General features: G+C 37.8%; 1 protein-coding gene across 1 annotated transcript; it reads left to right on the top strand.

Annotated features, from left to right (window-relative positions):
* Positions 1-5539: 5539 nt before the first annotated feature.
* On the top strand, positions 5540-13114 carry LOC116523712 (FGFR1 oncogene partner-like). The gene is made up of 5 exons (XM_032238846.1): positions 5540-5862; positions 7836-7898; positions 8779-8812; positions 9854-9947; positions 12567-13114. The coding sequence occupies exons 2-5, from the start codon at positions 7865-7867 to the stop codon at positions 12639-12641; spliced, it is 237 nt and encodes a 78-aa protein (XP_032094737.1). The 5' UTR covers positions 5540-5862; positions 7836-7864; the 3' UTR covers positions 12642-13114.
* The last annotated feature ends 2553 nt before the right edge of the window (positions 13115-15667 follow it).

The following is a 15667-nucleotide window of genomic DNA, read 5'->3' as shown; positions in this document are numbered from 1 at the left end:
AATTCCCAAAGGCACTGATACAATAATGGTCAGAGGGCTGTGTGGTACAGAAAATTTGGGTATATCATAACTCCTTTTAGAGTAGGTGACAGCAATGGTCCATTTTTACCAAACGTCAGACTTGTTTGAAGCCTCTGTTGATAGGAATAAGCTATTCTGTATAATTCATAATCATGAATATAAATACTCTTGTATTAAGTTTTTCTTTCCAAAATAAAACTTTAAATTCTGAGATTTTGATTGCTTTATTGGATATGAGTAAAAATAAATTTAGTACACATAAATGCTACACATCTTAGGTTTTAGAATTTGGCCAAATCTGTAATTAGGGCAGCATGCTGGTAGAGCTGCATAAACCTTTTCTTACAAGTGTGCTAAAATTATTATTTTTCTAGTAATTAATATTAACATTGAAACATACTGAATAGCACAAAACTGACTTTATCATATATTTTTCTGAGAAGTACCATGTGCACTGATTGTAGAGCAATACCAATTCAATAATGCATCAACAATGTGATTGCATATACAGTGTGTGTGTGTGTGCTCATATACAAATATATATTGATACAAGCAGTCTGTCTCCTTCCTTTCCAGCTTTGTGTATATTATAAAGGCAGAAAGAGATGACATGTTGGCTAAGTCTGATGCATCTTTTTATTTTAAATTTTTGGAAGGTGCTTTATAGAGCAGTTGTTCTTTCTCTTGCCTGAATAAAAGCCATAGAGGAGTATGAAAGGGTTGCATGTGTTGCAATGTAGCCCAAGGATATGTGTTATTATTCTTCGCCTCTTGACCAGCAGGGTCTCAGATCTCTCTTCCTCTCAGGCTTTTGTTTGAACAGATGGGATTGGGGAACAGAAAGAAAGAATAGCAGTCTCTTCTCATTAACTCTCCCAGTACACAAATACAGGGCTGAGCACTGGGGACCCAGAAAACAGGCCAGCTTTCACTCCATGCCAATTGAGGCCAGATGTACGGGTGCATAAAAGAACGGAACATGATGCACAAAAACATGGACATTTACCTAAGAGGGTTTCTCTATTTTGATATCAAGTGGTAACCATTAATTTATTTCATTTTAGTCGGACATCTAGCTCTGAAATCAAAATAAGCTCCATGGATAAGACCACCTTTCTAGCAGTTCTAGTCGTTCCCGACACTAGGGGGCGGTGCTCATCTCTGTTTCAAAGCTGAAGAGCCAGCACTGTCTGAAGATGTCTCCGTGGTCATGTGGCCGGCATGACTAAATGCCAAAAGTGCACAGAATGCTGTCATCTTCCCACCAAAGTGGTCCCTATTTTTCTACTTGCATTTTTACATGCTTTCAAACTGCTAAATTGGCAGAAGCAGGGACAAGTAATGGGAGCTCACTCCGTTACGCGGCTCTAGAAATTCGAACCGTTGAATTGCCAACCTTTCTGATCGACAAGCTTAGTGTCTTAGCCACTGAGACACTGTTTCTTAGTTTGTGCATAGATAGATAGATTGCATGATACAATCTATAGAAGGACCATGGACCTAAAAATTAACAAATCAGAGACCAAAGTAGTTTTGTTTGCGAGAGAATATGTAGTCAATTATTTTAAGTTATATATAATAAACAATTATAACCAGTATATTAATATGTATATCTTAATAAAATATTAACTGAAATTGGAAATCAAGAATAAAACATAATCTGTGAAGTAGGACTGAACCTATCTATATACTGTAGGTCTGTTAGAACACAATAAAAATACAATATAAATGCAATACAAATTAAGTTATCTACAAACTTAAAATAGAATGTAAATAAACCAGCAGATATTGCAAAGGCAATAACTATGACTAAAATTACTTAAAATGATTGTAGAAAAGAAAAAAAAATCTTTGCGTACAATTTACGTACCAAGAAACTTCAGATGAAGGATGTTCCATAAATTGGATATCATTACTAAAAGCTTTCTCACCTGATCTCACTTTATGTGGGAACCTGGAAAATGGCTCTCATGAAGGCCTCAGTAAAGACTCTCTTTCAGGTAACCTGAATTTCAGTTAAATACTTAACAGAATAGGATAGGTAAATTAAATAGCAAAAACCAAGCCTGAAATTCTTTCCAATGATTGACAGGTTTATCATATCAATGCTATGCAGTGACAGCTTATTTTGCTCAGTTGTCCATTTCTACGTCAGTTGGAAGGAGACTGATGTAACCAACTGAAACTCAGCACTAATGTGAGGTTGGACACCCTCCAGGGCAGTGATGGCAAACCTTTTTCTTATGACGTGCCACAATTGTGTGCGCACGTGCTATCATGCATGTGCACATGCCCATACTAAATCAATCCTCCCCACCCACCTGTACGTGTGCGCACACCACTACCACCACCACCCGTGCGCATGTGCACATAACCCTTTCCCAGGCTCTAGAGGCTTTGCTGAAGCCTGGGTAAGACGCAAACGACTTCCCCTGGAAACAGATCATTTCTGAACTTCCAGTTGGCCCGTTAGGGCCATTTTTCATTCTCTCTAGGCTTTAGGAAAGCCTCCGGAGGCTGGGGAGAGTGAAAAATAGGCCCAACAGACCAACTGGAAGTTTGTTCCCATTGGGGATGTTTTTCGGCCTCCGGAGGCTTTCCTAAAGCCTGGGAAGGACGAAAACGGCTTCCCCCGGCCCTCTGGAAGGTCGAAAATCAGCCAGAGCCGATGGCTGGCGTGCCAAGAAATATGGTCTGCATGCCACCTGTGGCACACGTGCCATAAGTTCGCCTTCACGGCTCTAGGGGCAAGGCTAGAATGATAGGGTATATATGTAGGAAATCAATAGTCTAAATGGAAGGAATTTGAGCAATTTTTCAGGTTTGGCAAATTTCAGATTTACGGAGTTCAAGTTCCAGAATTCTCCAGTCAGCATCCATACAGTTCATACATTTTAAAGGTTGAGAAACCCTAAGTTTGAATATGCACAATGGGATTAAAGGCAGAGTATATGCAGGAGTGTTTGGATGGATGGGACAAATAAGTACAATTAAAGGATGGATTCTAAAAGCAGTGCAATAAATGTCTCTAATTTGTGGAAATTGCATGTGTCATCTGCAAGTAGATGGATGTAAACGGTAAGTAAAAAAAACCCTGTTCACATGGTGTTGATTATCTTTGTGTGTCATGATTTTGCTTTTCTCCACCATCCTCCTGCCCCCCTTGGCTTACTGTGCAAAGAAATAGGGATTCAAGACTGCAATCATATTGTTAAAGAACCATCTTTTGTTTGCCCAGATGATCTTTTAATTAACTTGTGTGCCAAACATATTTGAAGTATATGTTGTGTACCAATTGGATTTTTCCCGGATTGGAAGATGGGTAGAAATATCAGCCCAGCACTACTAAGTACCAACTGTCATTGGAAACCATTGTTTACAGCATGCACTTAATATAGGACTATCTACAACGTTCCTTTCACTGAAATTGCAGGTGTATAATATGCAAAGGACATTAAATGGCCTATCTCCTAAATAGGTGAGGAAAATACAGTAGGGAAAGACTTTCCATACAAGCTAAACCCTTCAATAGCAACCATTGAACCACTGCACTTCTGTGTTCCCAACAGGATAGCCTGGGCGATGAACTGGGCTCGGCTGCTACCGTAATAAGGACAAAGTACCCAGATGACCTGGCGGTTTAGCAAACTGCTCCTGACTGGACTTTTTGCCATTTAAAAGAAATGCGGCTTCCGTTTGAATTAGGGTTACGATGCTGCGAAGCGTTAGCTTTCTTTCAGTTTAAAAAAAAAAAATCAGATCTCACCCAAATTGCTGGTGATCACAGGAAATTTTTAAAAAAATAAGAAACAAAGATCGGAGTGAGACTTTAGTTTTCTGTTTTTTACCTTTTGATATAGAGAGGGGTCTTCAAATTTGACAACTTTTAAGACTTGAAGTCTTCTTAAAGTTGCCAATTTTGGGGACCCCTGAAATAGAGGATGGGATGGGATGTTAGAAATTGCGAGGAAAAAGCATTTCTGAAAGCAGGAATCTGAGGTCGCCAATAATAGCAAAGCAGGGTTTAGAAGTATGTCAGAAAGGAGATTTAAAGAAAATTAATCAGAGAGATCAACAAACCCACCACCTCCGTTCAAAGTCCACGTGCTCTATGCACGTGCCCAAGAAGAAAGGAAGAAGGAAGTGACCTCTGATTAGGAGTTCATAGAGAAAGTGCATATAGAGAGAGACTGCCGAGGAGGGGGACACAAAGTACTGTAAATCCTTAGCTCTCTATCTACATCCTACTGCCCTCTTGTGGTCAGTAAATCTGACCGCCAAAAATTTGAAGAGCACATTTGGAAGAACAGCATCGCTAAAAATCTAATCCAAATCTCTCCGCATTCCCATGCAAATAATAATATCAAATCCCCCTTAGAGGTAAAAGGATTTTCTCTTACAGTTTTGTACACTATTCAGAGAAACAAACGCCTAACCACCGGGAAAAGATTAAGAGGAGAACAATATATGGATTTGTCCCACTGGAACCCAATGTCAATTAATAAGGAGTTGCTGCACTGAATAACAATTGCACAACCAAGGAATTACTTTGATATAAACTTCCTAGAAGCATCTACCTGGGTACTTTGGAAAAGGGCATACTGGATTCCAAAGATGTTTGGATTGATCTTGTAAAAGGTAATTATTGAACAGTGTGTGAGTACAACTTGTTCCCAGGGTCAACTCTATAAACTCAAGGAGTTTCTGGCCATTTCAAGGTCCATTCAACATGCTAGTCCTCATCTAAAAACTTCTTCATGAATCTGTAGAATCGTTTCTAATTGTGTGTGCTTGTTATATTGGTATGTCTTTAAAGTGCATGCCGCCCAGCCACAAACCAGGACATGTTTCGCTCTGTGGCGCACCAAGGCGGCATGGCTTTAAAAAATAAAAAAATAAAATGAAAAATAAAAAATGAAAATAATAAATGAAAAATAAAAATAGATGTGCCAGCCATACGCCAGCAGAAGGGGGGTAAAAAAAAAAAACCACACACACACGCACATACACATAATAAAAACAAATTATATTTATTTACATTACAAATAAATTGAATTCCTCCCCCCCCCCTCGCTCTGACCCACATACCTTCCAGCTCCCTCGAAAATGCTAGATTTGGTCTAGCCAGGGCCAGGCAGGCCAGGCTAGTTGCTGCTAGAGTCACCACGTGGATGACTCTGCTTAAACATTTTAAAATAGGCTCGAAACAAAGTGCCCTCTGCAGGAGGAGGCGGGAGTATCATGTGCCTCATTTGCATACGTAATTTTCGGGTTTTAACCCTGTGTGACACTTAAAGGCGAAAAAAATCCTTAAGCAAAGGAGGCCGATAGTTCTCTAGCCTCCTCCTATTAACTGCACTAAGGAGACTCAGAGTCACTGTGACTTAGAGTCTGGGAGCAACTACCTTGGCCTTTTAATTATTTTGAAAATAGTTTCCTTTCCCTCAGGAGACTGGTGAGGCCTCGCCTCCCCTGCCTCTAGTGACTGCACGTCACTGATTACAATATAATCTCTTTTTTCATAGAATTATTGATATTGGTGATCAATAATTCTGTAACATAACTGTTTTAAAGAATCTTCTGAGATTAAGTAAGAAATAAATACAGAACTTTGCATTCCTCACTTTGTAGCAAAAATCATTATTCATTTTGCTAGTTGTCATATTGTATTAGTAAGTGAATGCTGAAGTAGTTGGCTGATGATTGCATTCGCCATCTCTTTTTATTAAAGGAAAAATGATTACAACAAAGCAGCAAATGTTGCATCTCTTTCTGATTCATTACCCATAAAGAGTGGTCTGAATTCTTTGAGTGAAGTACCTCCATTAAAGGAGTCTGAAAGTAAGTATTTTACATAGATATCTTGGCTGTACTAAACACAATATAATCGGAATTGGCCTACGTTTCATGGTTAGCTTGTGTTACATGATCAGATGTTAAACCATTTGTCATTCCTATTTTATAAGAAAAGTGAGAGAATGGGATACACATGACCTGTGATAGCTAATGCATTCCAAAAATACAGAACTGATAGCTGGCAACAAGATGTATTGTTTCATTGATGAACTGAAGTACCCTATTTTTCAGAGTATAAGACGCACCTTCCCCGCCCCCTAAAAGAGGGTGAAAATTTGGGTGTGTCTTATACACTGAATGTAGCCCCACTCACTGGCCCCTTTGGTCTCTGCCTCCAATTTACCTCTGTAGCAAACGGGCTTGCGGAGGTTTGAATAAGCTATAGCAATCCCTGCAGCCTGTAACAGCTGATGATCGGGAGAAATTGAAAGTGAAACTTGCTGTTTGCTCCACAGCAGATTTTTTTTTTCTTGTGCTTATCAGGTTGTTTGCTGCAAGGAGGTAAGTCAACAACTATAAATGCTTATAGAATGTTCAAATTATTAGACTTATTTTTAAAGACTGATTTATTATTATTCTACACAACTTAACAAAATGAAGAAGCTTTTTAAAATAAATGCTTGATCTGAAGAGGCCCCATGCTGTTGTTTTAAAAAGTGCTATTCTTTTTTTTAAATAGCAGAGAATAACTATTTTAACAGCATCTGTACAAGTATAGTCTGAAATATAACACTACAAACAGTGTATATTGTCTGTACTGTTTGTTGCAAGCAGGCAAATTGCTGAGAGGCAGATATTTTTCCCTTGTTTTCCTCCCCAAAATCTAGGTGCGTCTTATACTTTGGAGCATCTTATACTCCGAAAAATACGGTAGCTTTCCTCCAAAAGCCAAGTTAAGTGTTAAAAATGGGATAGCAAAAATGTACTATTTGTCCTTTAGATGTACCCAAAGACATGAGTGGATTTTGACTTATGCATTAGGATTCCTTCTTCTTTCCCATTCCCACTGCATACTTCCCTTCCAAAAGCAGGAATGGATAGTCCTAAGCAAGCAGGTTTGAGGCCTTATACCACCAGTCAGAAAAGAAATCCCAGTGGGTAAAAGTTCATCCAATATAATTTCCCTTCTGTTTCTCTGGTGCTAATTCTCCAATTTCCATTCACATATAAACTCTTTTTCACAAGTCTTTGTACGCATAAAAAGTCCCTTTTCTAGGCCAGGTTTTTCAGATTGCGTTCTGCAGAACCTTAGGGTTCCATGAGAACTTGATAGGATTCTGTGATAAACTTAAAGAGGAAAAAAGTTCATGCAGCTCTGTCATTAGCGCTTTGCCTAGATTAAAGGTTCCAGGATTATTATTTTTGATTTAACACATTGTGTAGCCTGAAATGTTTGAAAAGTCCTTTTGTAGGTTCTCTTTTTCTATCACTACAGCTCTCCACACCCAAACAGTGCAGGTGGTAAAGAGCAAGCAAAGATCACTGTCCAGTTTGAACAATTCCCATTGTTTATAGAGCCAAGGTGGCGCAGTGGTTAAATGCAGCACTGCAGGCTACTGCTAGATCAGCAGTTCAGCGGTTCAAATCTCACCGGCTCAGGGTTGACTCAGCCTTCCATCCTTCCGAGGTGGGTAAAATGAGGACCCAGATTGTTGGGGGCAATATGCTGACTCTCTGTAAACCGCTTAGAGAGGGCTGAAAGCCCTATGAAGCGGTATATAAGTCTACTGCTATTGCTATTGCTATTAAAAAGATTCACAAACCCCTTCTGGAATAGATTTTTACAAATGTAGAGAAAAGGGAAGTAAAAGATTGATTTCTGTTCCCATTACCAGTCATAATAGCAATATATTAACCTAAAATAGGATTTAATATTAATAATGTTTTCAAACTCTTACTTTGATTAACAGGTTTACGTAAAATGCAAGCATCATTTTAATCTAATTTTTATTTTTCAGATGCAAATTCAGTTTTGAAAGATGTAAAGATGGTGAATTCTAAACTCGTATCACTTGAACTAGGCAAGTAGCTTGTCTGCAGAAGTACAGTTAACATTTGTATATGTAGCTGCAGAATGTTTTTTCTAGGAATTAGTATGGTTTGCCCTTACAGATAGTCCTCGATTAACAGATGTAATGGATACTGCTCATTATGGTTGTTAAATAATGATGTTCATAAAATGGGTCACCGTGTGGCAGACTTGATTTTATTACCTTTTTTGAGGTGGTTATTAAGCAAATAACCATAGTTGTTAACTGATTCTGCAGGTGTTAAGGAAATGCTGCAGGTGCTAAGCAAACCCATTATTTTCTATGGAGCATTTTTGCCAAAAACTGGAAATAAATGTAAGATTTTGGCCAAAATGTCATAGATGTCATGAGATACTGCAGATGATTGTAAATGCAGGCTGGTGCAACCACATGACTGAGAGCCAGCCATTGGAACTTTAAAATTAGGTTATAAATGCCTTCTGGGAGTCTATCCTAACTTTTAATGGTTGCTAAGCAACTGGTTATAAATCAAGGATTACCTGTAAGCGTTATACATTAAACATGTTATTCTCAAACTTCATTATTTTTCTCAAAAAATACTTGTGTTTTATAATAATATATATTAAAATATTACATTTATATGCTGCCTGACTCTCCATGACTATAGGCGATTCACAATTGTTAAAAACATTTTAAAACAGAACAATACAAACTGCAGCAACATAAAAAAAAGAACAAAAATCCCGCAGAGGAACAAGGAAAAAGTAGACAGGGGTGTTCCTCAGCCAAAGCCTGGACAAAGAGCCATATCTTCCAATCACACTTAACTATTAATGATGTCAAATATCAATGTATATTGAAAGGTTCAATTTCAAGTCTTCTAATTCTTCATTTAATTGTTTACAAACAGGAGAGGAAAATGAATATATTGATGATTTCAACAGGTAAGAGGAAAAATATTTAAAACTATTAATTTTCAGGAAGATGGATATAAATAGCATCATTCAAGGATAGGTCACTCCTAGGAGGACTTTCCCAGCTTATACGCTATAGTAGATATACTCTATTTATAATTTCACATATTTCTAATTAAGCTTACATTGTTTATATTTTCCTCCCTAGAAATGATCAAAAATGTTATGTGAAACAGTACCTTTTACCTATCTGGTCCTTTCAGGCCTGCTATGATTGAGTATTTCCAAAGGAGAGAGATAACACTTGAGATAAATTGGATGGGGAAATAGCTAATTAAGAGAAGCAGCTGGAGGAAAAGCTTGCTTTTAGAAATCTAATCTTGCTTGGCCATGCTATGCACAGGAATACAAAATGGAGATCATTTTTTTCAGGAAAACTCACCTAAATCTCTTCATTGTTATAATTGTTTTCTGCAGTAGCACTATTCAATTTACTCAAGTGTTTTACACTTTAAAAAGCGGGGCTTGAAAATTTGTTTTATATTTAATATTTTAAACATTTTATAATATTTTAAGTTTGGTTAATTTTATAAATTCTTTGATATCTGGCAATTCATATGTCATTAACTGTAAAGTCAGTTGACATTGCATCTGATTAAATGCTTAGATGAGTTTTTAGGAGCAAATTATTTGTAAATCAATATCAAATTGGATTTGATGCCAAATTATGAACTTTGTTTGAAGTAGTCTATGTATCATTTTATATGCACAATATTATATGTAGGAATAAATCCTTTATAATACATTTCATTGCACAAGTACTAAATCATTTCAAAAGGAAATCAGGATTTATGTTATTGTGTAATAAATGCTTCTGGCTTCTTATATCTCTGGATTTCAGATTTTTCTTGTAGAGGTTTCAAAAAAGAATAAATGGGATTAAATGTTCTTTGCCTCCATGTTTATTGTAATGTTATAAATCATATATTGTACTGTTTCAAGACAAATTTCAGTGCAGTAATATTTATGTAATATGATCATTTAATCTTCATATTTTAACTTTTTTTATAGCACCAGTCATCGGTCAGAGAAAAGTGAAGTCAGCATTGGTGAAGAAATAGATGATATTTCTATGGAAATAGAAGACTTCATTACTAGTGAAAAGGTATGATTTGCTTTAATTTAACACTCTAATTGGGGTTGATGATATATCTATGTAGTATATAGCAAAATAAACCATTACTTGCAAAGGAATTAATATCACAAATTGATACACACACACACACACACACACACACACACACACACACACACACACACAGTCAATATATTGCTTTTGATCCAGAACTGTTCCCAATAAAATATAAATGAGGTGGCTATTGAATATTAGCAGATTTCAATATAGGATATGTTTTAAAACAACAAAGGTTTGAGACAATCATATGGTAAAGAAAAGGGAAGGAAGATGATATTTTTGTAGCTGAATTGAGAATATTACTCCAAGATAAGTGAGCAGTTCCCATACTTGTTTGTACAAAAATATAAAGGAGGAATTGCAGAAATACTAATTGTTACAAATGCATATGGACTGCATTTGTTTGCTTCTGTGTGGCTTTTTGCATTAGTGTAAGCAGTGCTAAATGATCAGAAACTCAAATATTAATATGATGCACAGGTCTAAGATCCTAGCTGATTTTACTTCTTTCAGTCCACAATTTATAAGCAAAAAGCAAATCCTCATTTAGGATCTTAAATGTAATAAACTCCAGTTTGAACACCACCATACGTTTTTCATCTTTGATTAGTATAACTGTTGGCATGAATGGGAAGAGCTAGAGAAAAAGGGAACACAATGCATGCACTGTTTTTTGCAGTCATCTATACGATTGCAGCTTTTAATAAAGCTCACAAATAACAAAATGAGCAATAGGGGGAAAACTAATGAGAACAATGACCACGAAAGTATCATCTGTATACTCTAATACAGTGATAGCGAACCTTTTTTGACTGCCGTGCCAAAAGTGGGGGGAGCACAAGGGGGGTCGTGCGCCGGCATGCCACACCCATAATGCTATGCGTGTGACACCACCACCACCTGCCCGCATGTGCGCGACCAGCAACACCACCACCCCACATTTGCCATGACTTTTTTGGACTTCCCAGGTTCCTGAGGCTTTCTAGGAGTCTGGGGAGGGCGAAAACAGCTTTCTCCCCGACGCCCTCCGGAGGCCTCAGGAGCTTGCCTGAAGGCTCCGGAGGGCAAAAAATGGACCTACAGGGAACCCGGAAGTTTGGGAATGGTGACTTCCGATTTGTCCGTAGAAGCGATTTTCGACCTCCTGAGTCTTCAGGAGGCTTCCTTGAGCAAAAAATGGACCTATGGACAAACCAGAAGTCATTCTGGTTTGCTCATAGGGCCCGTTTTTGCCCTCCGGAGCCTTCAGAGAAGCCTGAAGGCCCCGGAAGTCGAACTTCGGGTTCCCCATAGGTCCGTTTTTCACCCTCCGGAGGCTTCAGGAGCTTTCAGGAGGCTTCCCTGAAGGCTCCGGAGGGCGAAAAACGGCCCTACGAGCAAACTGGAAGTGATTTCTGGTTTGCCCGTAGGGCCAGTTTTCGCATGCTCCGGAGGGCGAAAAATGGCCTCAAAAGAAGGCTGGCCAGCTGACAGGGCAATGACTTGTGTGCCCTGACAAATGGCTCCATGTGCCACCTGTGTTCACCATCATGGCTCTAATATTGTGCTTGAAAAAGAAGCCCCGCTGATTTAGAAGGCATGGAAAAAAGGGGGACAAATACAAAATCTAGTCATACTTCTTCCATTGACAAAGTAGGAAAAACCTGCACCGAAAAACCTGGCTACAAGTGACAGAATTTCATTTAGTTAACCCAGTCCCAGAATACAATATTTGAAGTGGTTGATGGCCAGATATTCAAGATATGCAGGGTACGATAATCTTACCTGAAGAATAACAATAACGCTTAGACTTATATACTGCTTTACAGTGCTTTACAGCCCTCTCTAAGCAGTTCACAGAGTCAGCATATTGTCCCAACAATCTGGGTCCTCATTTTACCAACCTCGGGGGGGGATGGAAGGATGAGTCAACCTGAGCCGGTCAGGATCAAAACCAGAATGTGGGCAGAATTAGCTTGCAATACTGCACTCTGACCATTGCACCACCATGGCTGCTAATAGGTATGAGCCTTTTAGTTTAGTTTATTTCTCGCTGCCAATTCGAAAGCAAAATTGAAGCTAATCTGAAACTTTGAATCAAGATTGGATTATGCCACATTCTGAACGGGACCTTTCTTCAATAACAGATATCAGTGTTAAATATCTCAAGGGTTGCCGCAAAGAAAAGGGAGTCAAGCTGTTCTCCAGGCCGCCTGGGTGTAGAACAAGAAGCAATGGGTGGAAAGTAATCAAGGAGAGAAGCAATTTAGAACCGAGGAAAAATTTCCTAACAGTTAGAACAATTAATGAGTGGAACAGCTTGCCTCCAGAAGTTGCGAATGCCCCTACTCTGGAAGTCTTTAAGAAGATGTTGGATAGCCATTTGTCTGAAATGGTATAAGGTTTCCTGCCTAGGTAGGGGGTTGGACTAGAAGACCTCCAAGGTCCCTTCCAACTCTGCTATTGTATTATTGTATATATATTTTGCACTGTATGTTTCCTAAAGTCTCTGATACAGCCTTTTTTAAACAAAAATAATGTATTTAACAGACAACATACATTAATCTAAATTTTAATATTAGTAATTTTCCTATTTTTTTTTCTTTCTAGCTTGAAGACCTCACACAAGACTTCACTGTTTCTCAGTTAAGCGTTGAAGCAGATTACCTAGAGGATGTTGCATGAGTAGAGAGCAGAAATCTTAAATGGTGGGACTGTCGACCTTTGTAGACTGTATTTTAAGACAATCAATCTTCTGAAATACCCCTCACAAATCGTGCCTTTTATTTCAAGAGAAAAAATAAAACAACCCAAGAAAGCTGGAGAGGGGAAAGATTTTAAGCTCGCAAAGAATGGAGTTTAATACTGCTGACTAGTTCAACTAAGGTAGTAGTTAGGTCCCAGAGAGATGTTTGTTGCAGGCGACAGACACACCACCATTTGATTTATAAACATTCATAAGGGAAGAAATCCATAAAGTATATGAAGAATGGCAGACATGGTTTGATGTTATGGCAACTATCTAGGTTTTTTTAGCTGAAGAAAGTAAGAAAATTCAGCAAGGTTGCTATTTTGTTGACTCGTTTTCAGTATAATTTATCTTTTAGCTACTGAAGTTATTTTAGTTGACAGGGCATAATTCTCAAAATTCTCAAAATGGCAATAGAATACCTAACTTGAGGTATATTACATGTTCTGAATTATGAATCCCTCAGGATTTCTAGCAAGTTGACCTTTTTTGCAGCTTTAAGTGTTTAGTTTTGTGGCCAAGATTGCTAAGTACTTCTGAATATTGCCGCTGAAATATGAGCCTTAACTTTAAACCTATTTTTATATATATTAAAACATTGTTACCATTTTGTTTAATTTAATGAAAATTATAAATGATTATTAGCATGTTTTTTTTTCTTTGAAACACAGGTGAATGCAAAATAAAAATATTTCCAAAAAACTTAAAAGTTCTGTGATAACAGTCCTTTATTTAAAATAATTCTCTTTGTGATCCTTGTCTTTTATTTTTTTAAGTATTATTTGACATTTTCTAAACATTAAAATCACAATTATACTTTTACAGCTTTCCGTTATCGGTATTTCTTTTTTCTGATTTCGGGTTTACCATTTTCCATTCTATTATCTTATACATATTCTTTGTTTCATACTTTCTCATTTTTACAATATATACATCTATATACAATATTTCCATTTCTATTGCTTTCTAAGTATATGCCATCTCTTTTCATTATGTTTACGATGGAACTAAGAGATAGAGAGGAAACAGTACCACAAGATATGGAATAGGTGGTATAACTGGCTCGAAAAAGGATGTAAAATCAATGCACAAGGAACACATACATCCTTGTCTTTTAATGCTGAGTATGAACCTTCTTTAGCCTGCTTCTAGACACCTTAAGTTATAAAACCTAAGTGGTCTGTATATCATATATGGCTATGCTTATGTTTAAATACATATAGAAATACAGTGTTTACTAATAAGCTTTGTACAAGAGTTTTAATTGATACTCAGCAATATATTATCTGTGATTTAGTTATATTAAGTTATATTCCTAGGGAATACTAAAGTTGTACTATATCAATTCACCTGATAAAATGTCCTACTTAGTTCAGTGGGACATATTTTGAGTACTGCACACAACACAGGATTGCATCTTGAGTATGAGACAATGTGACTTATAATGCAACTACATATTTGTATAAGATGGGTGTCAAACTGGCGGCCTGCGGGACAGATGTATCACACACAGGCCACGCCCACTCAGCTCCAAGAAGAGGGAAACATCGCAAAATGTCACATGATGACCATGTGATGCTGCAAGTTTGACACCTGTAGTATAAAGATCATCATTGGTTATTTTTGCGCAAAGCACACACTTATATATTAAGTCTATATCTTCATTAGAGTTTTCAAATGTATGGATTATAGCTTACTGTAGATGCTTTAAGTGTTGTTAAATTATTACTGCCTTCTGTAAGCTGTCAGGGAATCAGTTTAATAATAGCAATAGTGTTTAGACTTATATACAATGCTTTACAGCCCTCTAAGCACTTTACAGAGTCAGCATGTTGCCCCCAACAATCTGGGTCCTCATTTTACTGACCATGGAAGGATGAAAGGCTGAGTCAACCTTGAGCCGGTCAGGATCAAACTGCCGAACTGTTGGCAGCCAGCAATCAGCAGAAGTAGAGCCTGCAAATACTGCATTCTAATCACCATGCCACCACATCAACTCTGCTCCACAAGATCAGACCACTTTCAATCAGAAACATTACATCCTTCCCCCTTCTTTTTTCCATTCCATATGTTAATCCATGCCATTTATCATGTACTCTTCCTACATCCTATATTGTATAAAGCCTTCTGTATATCACAGTTGGGCCCACAGATATTGACCTCAGTTGCCCATCATGGCTTTGGTGAACAAAGAGACTCACATAACACCTTTTCAGTAATACAGAGAAAATGTAGAATTGAGTCCACCCTGCCCACCATGTCACATGCAGTGTTTTCTGTAAATGATAAGATTGGATCAGTTTGAGCCCATTTCGGCCAATCTGCCACAAGTACTACCAAATACTTGCACATAATTAGGACATATTTCTCAATTGACAAGCTGATTATCTACAGAGGGGGCTTCTTGGCTACACATGTATATGTAGCCCTAAACTTAGCAACATAAATTCGGGGCTCAACTGTGTTTGTGAAGTGAAAAATCTGTTAAGTGAGTTTTGCCTGATTTTACTACTTTTCCTGCAGTAAATCACTGCAGTTGTTAAATTAGTAACATGGTTGTTAAGTGAAGCTGGCTTCCCCATTGATTTTGCTTGTCAGAAGGTCGCAAAAGGATGGATCGCATGATGCCGGGACACAGCAACTATCATAAATCTGAACCAGCTGTCAGGTATCTATGTAAATCACATGACCATGTTGATGCTGCAAGTCGTAAGTGTGGAAAATGGTCATGTCACTTTTTTGTGTGCCACTGTAACTTCGGTCACTAAATGAACTGTTGTAAGTTGAGAACCTCCTGTATACCTGCAGCATTTGCACTGCTTACATGGTGGTGAAAGGGAAAGAGGCATTCAGCACAACTGTGACTGTACAAAGCAGCCTCTCAAAAAGATTTTGTTGGGTGTTTTATAAAGGCAGTGTGTGCACTTAAGAAATTGCTTTGTCGTCGTCTATTTCTATTGTC

This window comes from Thamnophis elegans, unplaced genomic scaffold, assembly GCF_009769535.1.
Source record: "Thamnophis elegans isolate rThaEle1 unplaced genomic scaffold, rThaEle1.pri scaffold_96_arrow_ctg1, whole genome shotgun sequence".
NCBI classification, from domain to species: Eukaryota; Metazoa; Chordata; class Lepidosauria; order Squamata; family Colubridae; genus Thamnophis; species Thamnophis elegans.
This window is presented reverse-complemented; position numbering and strand designations above follow the sequence as displayed.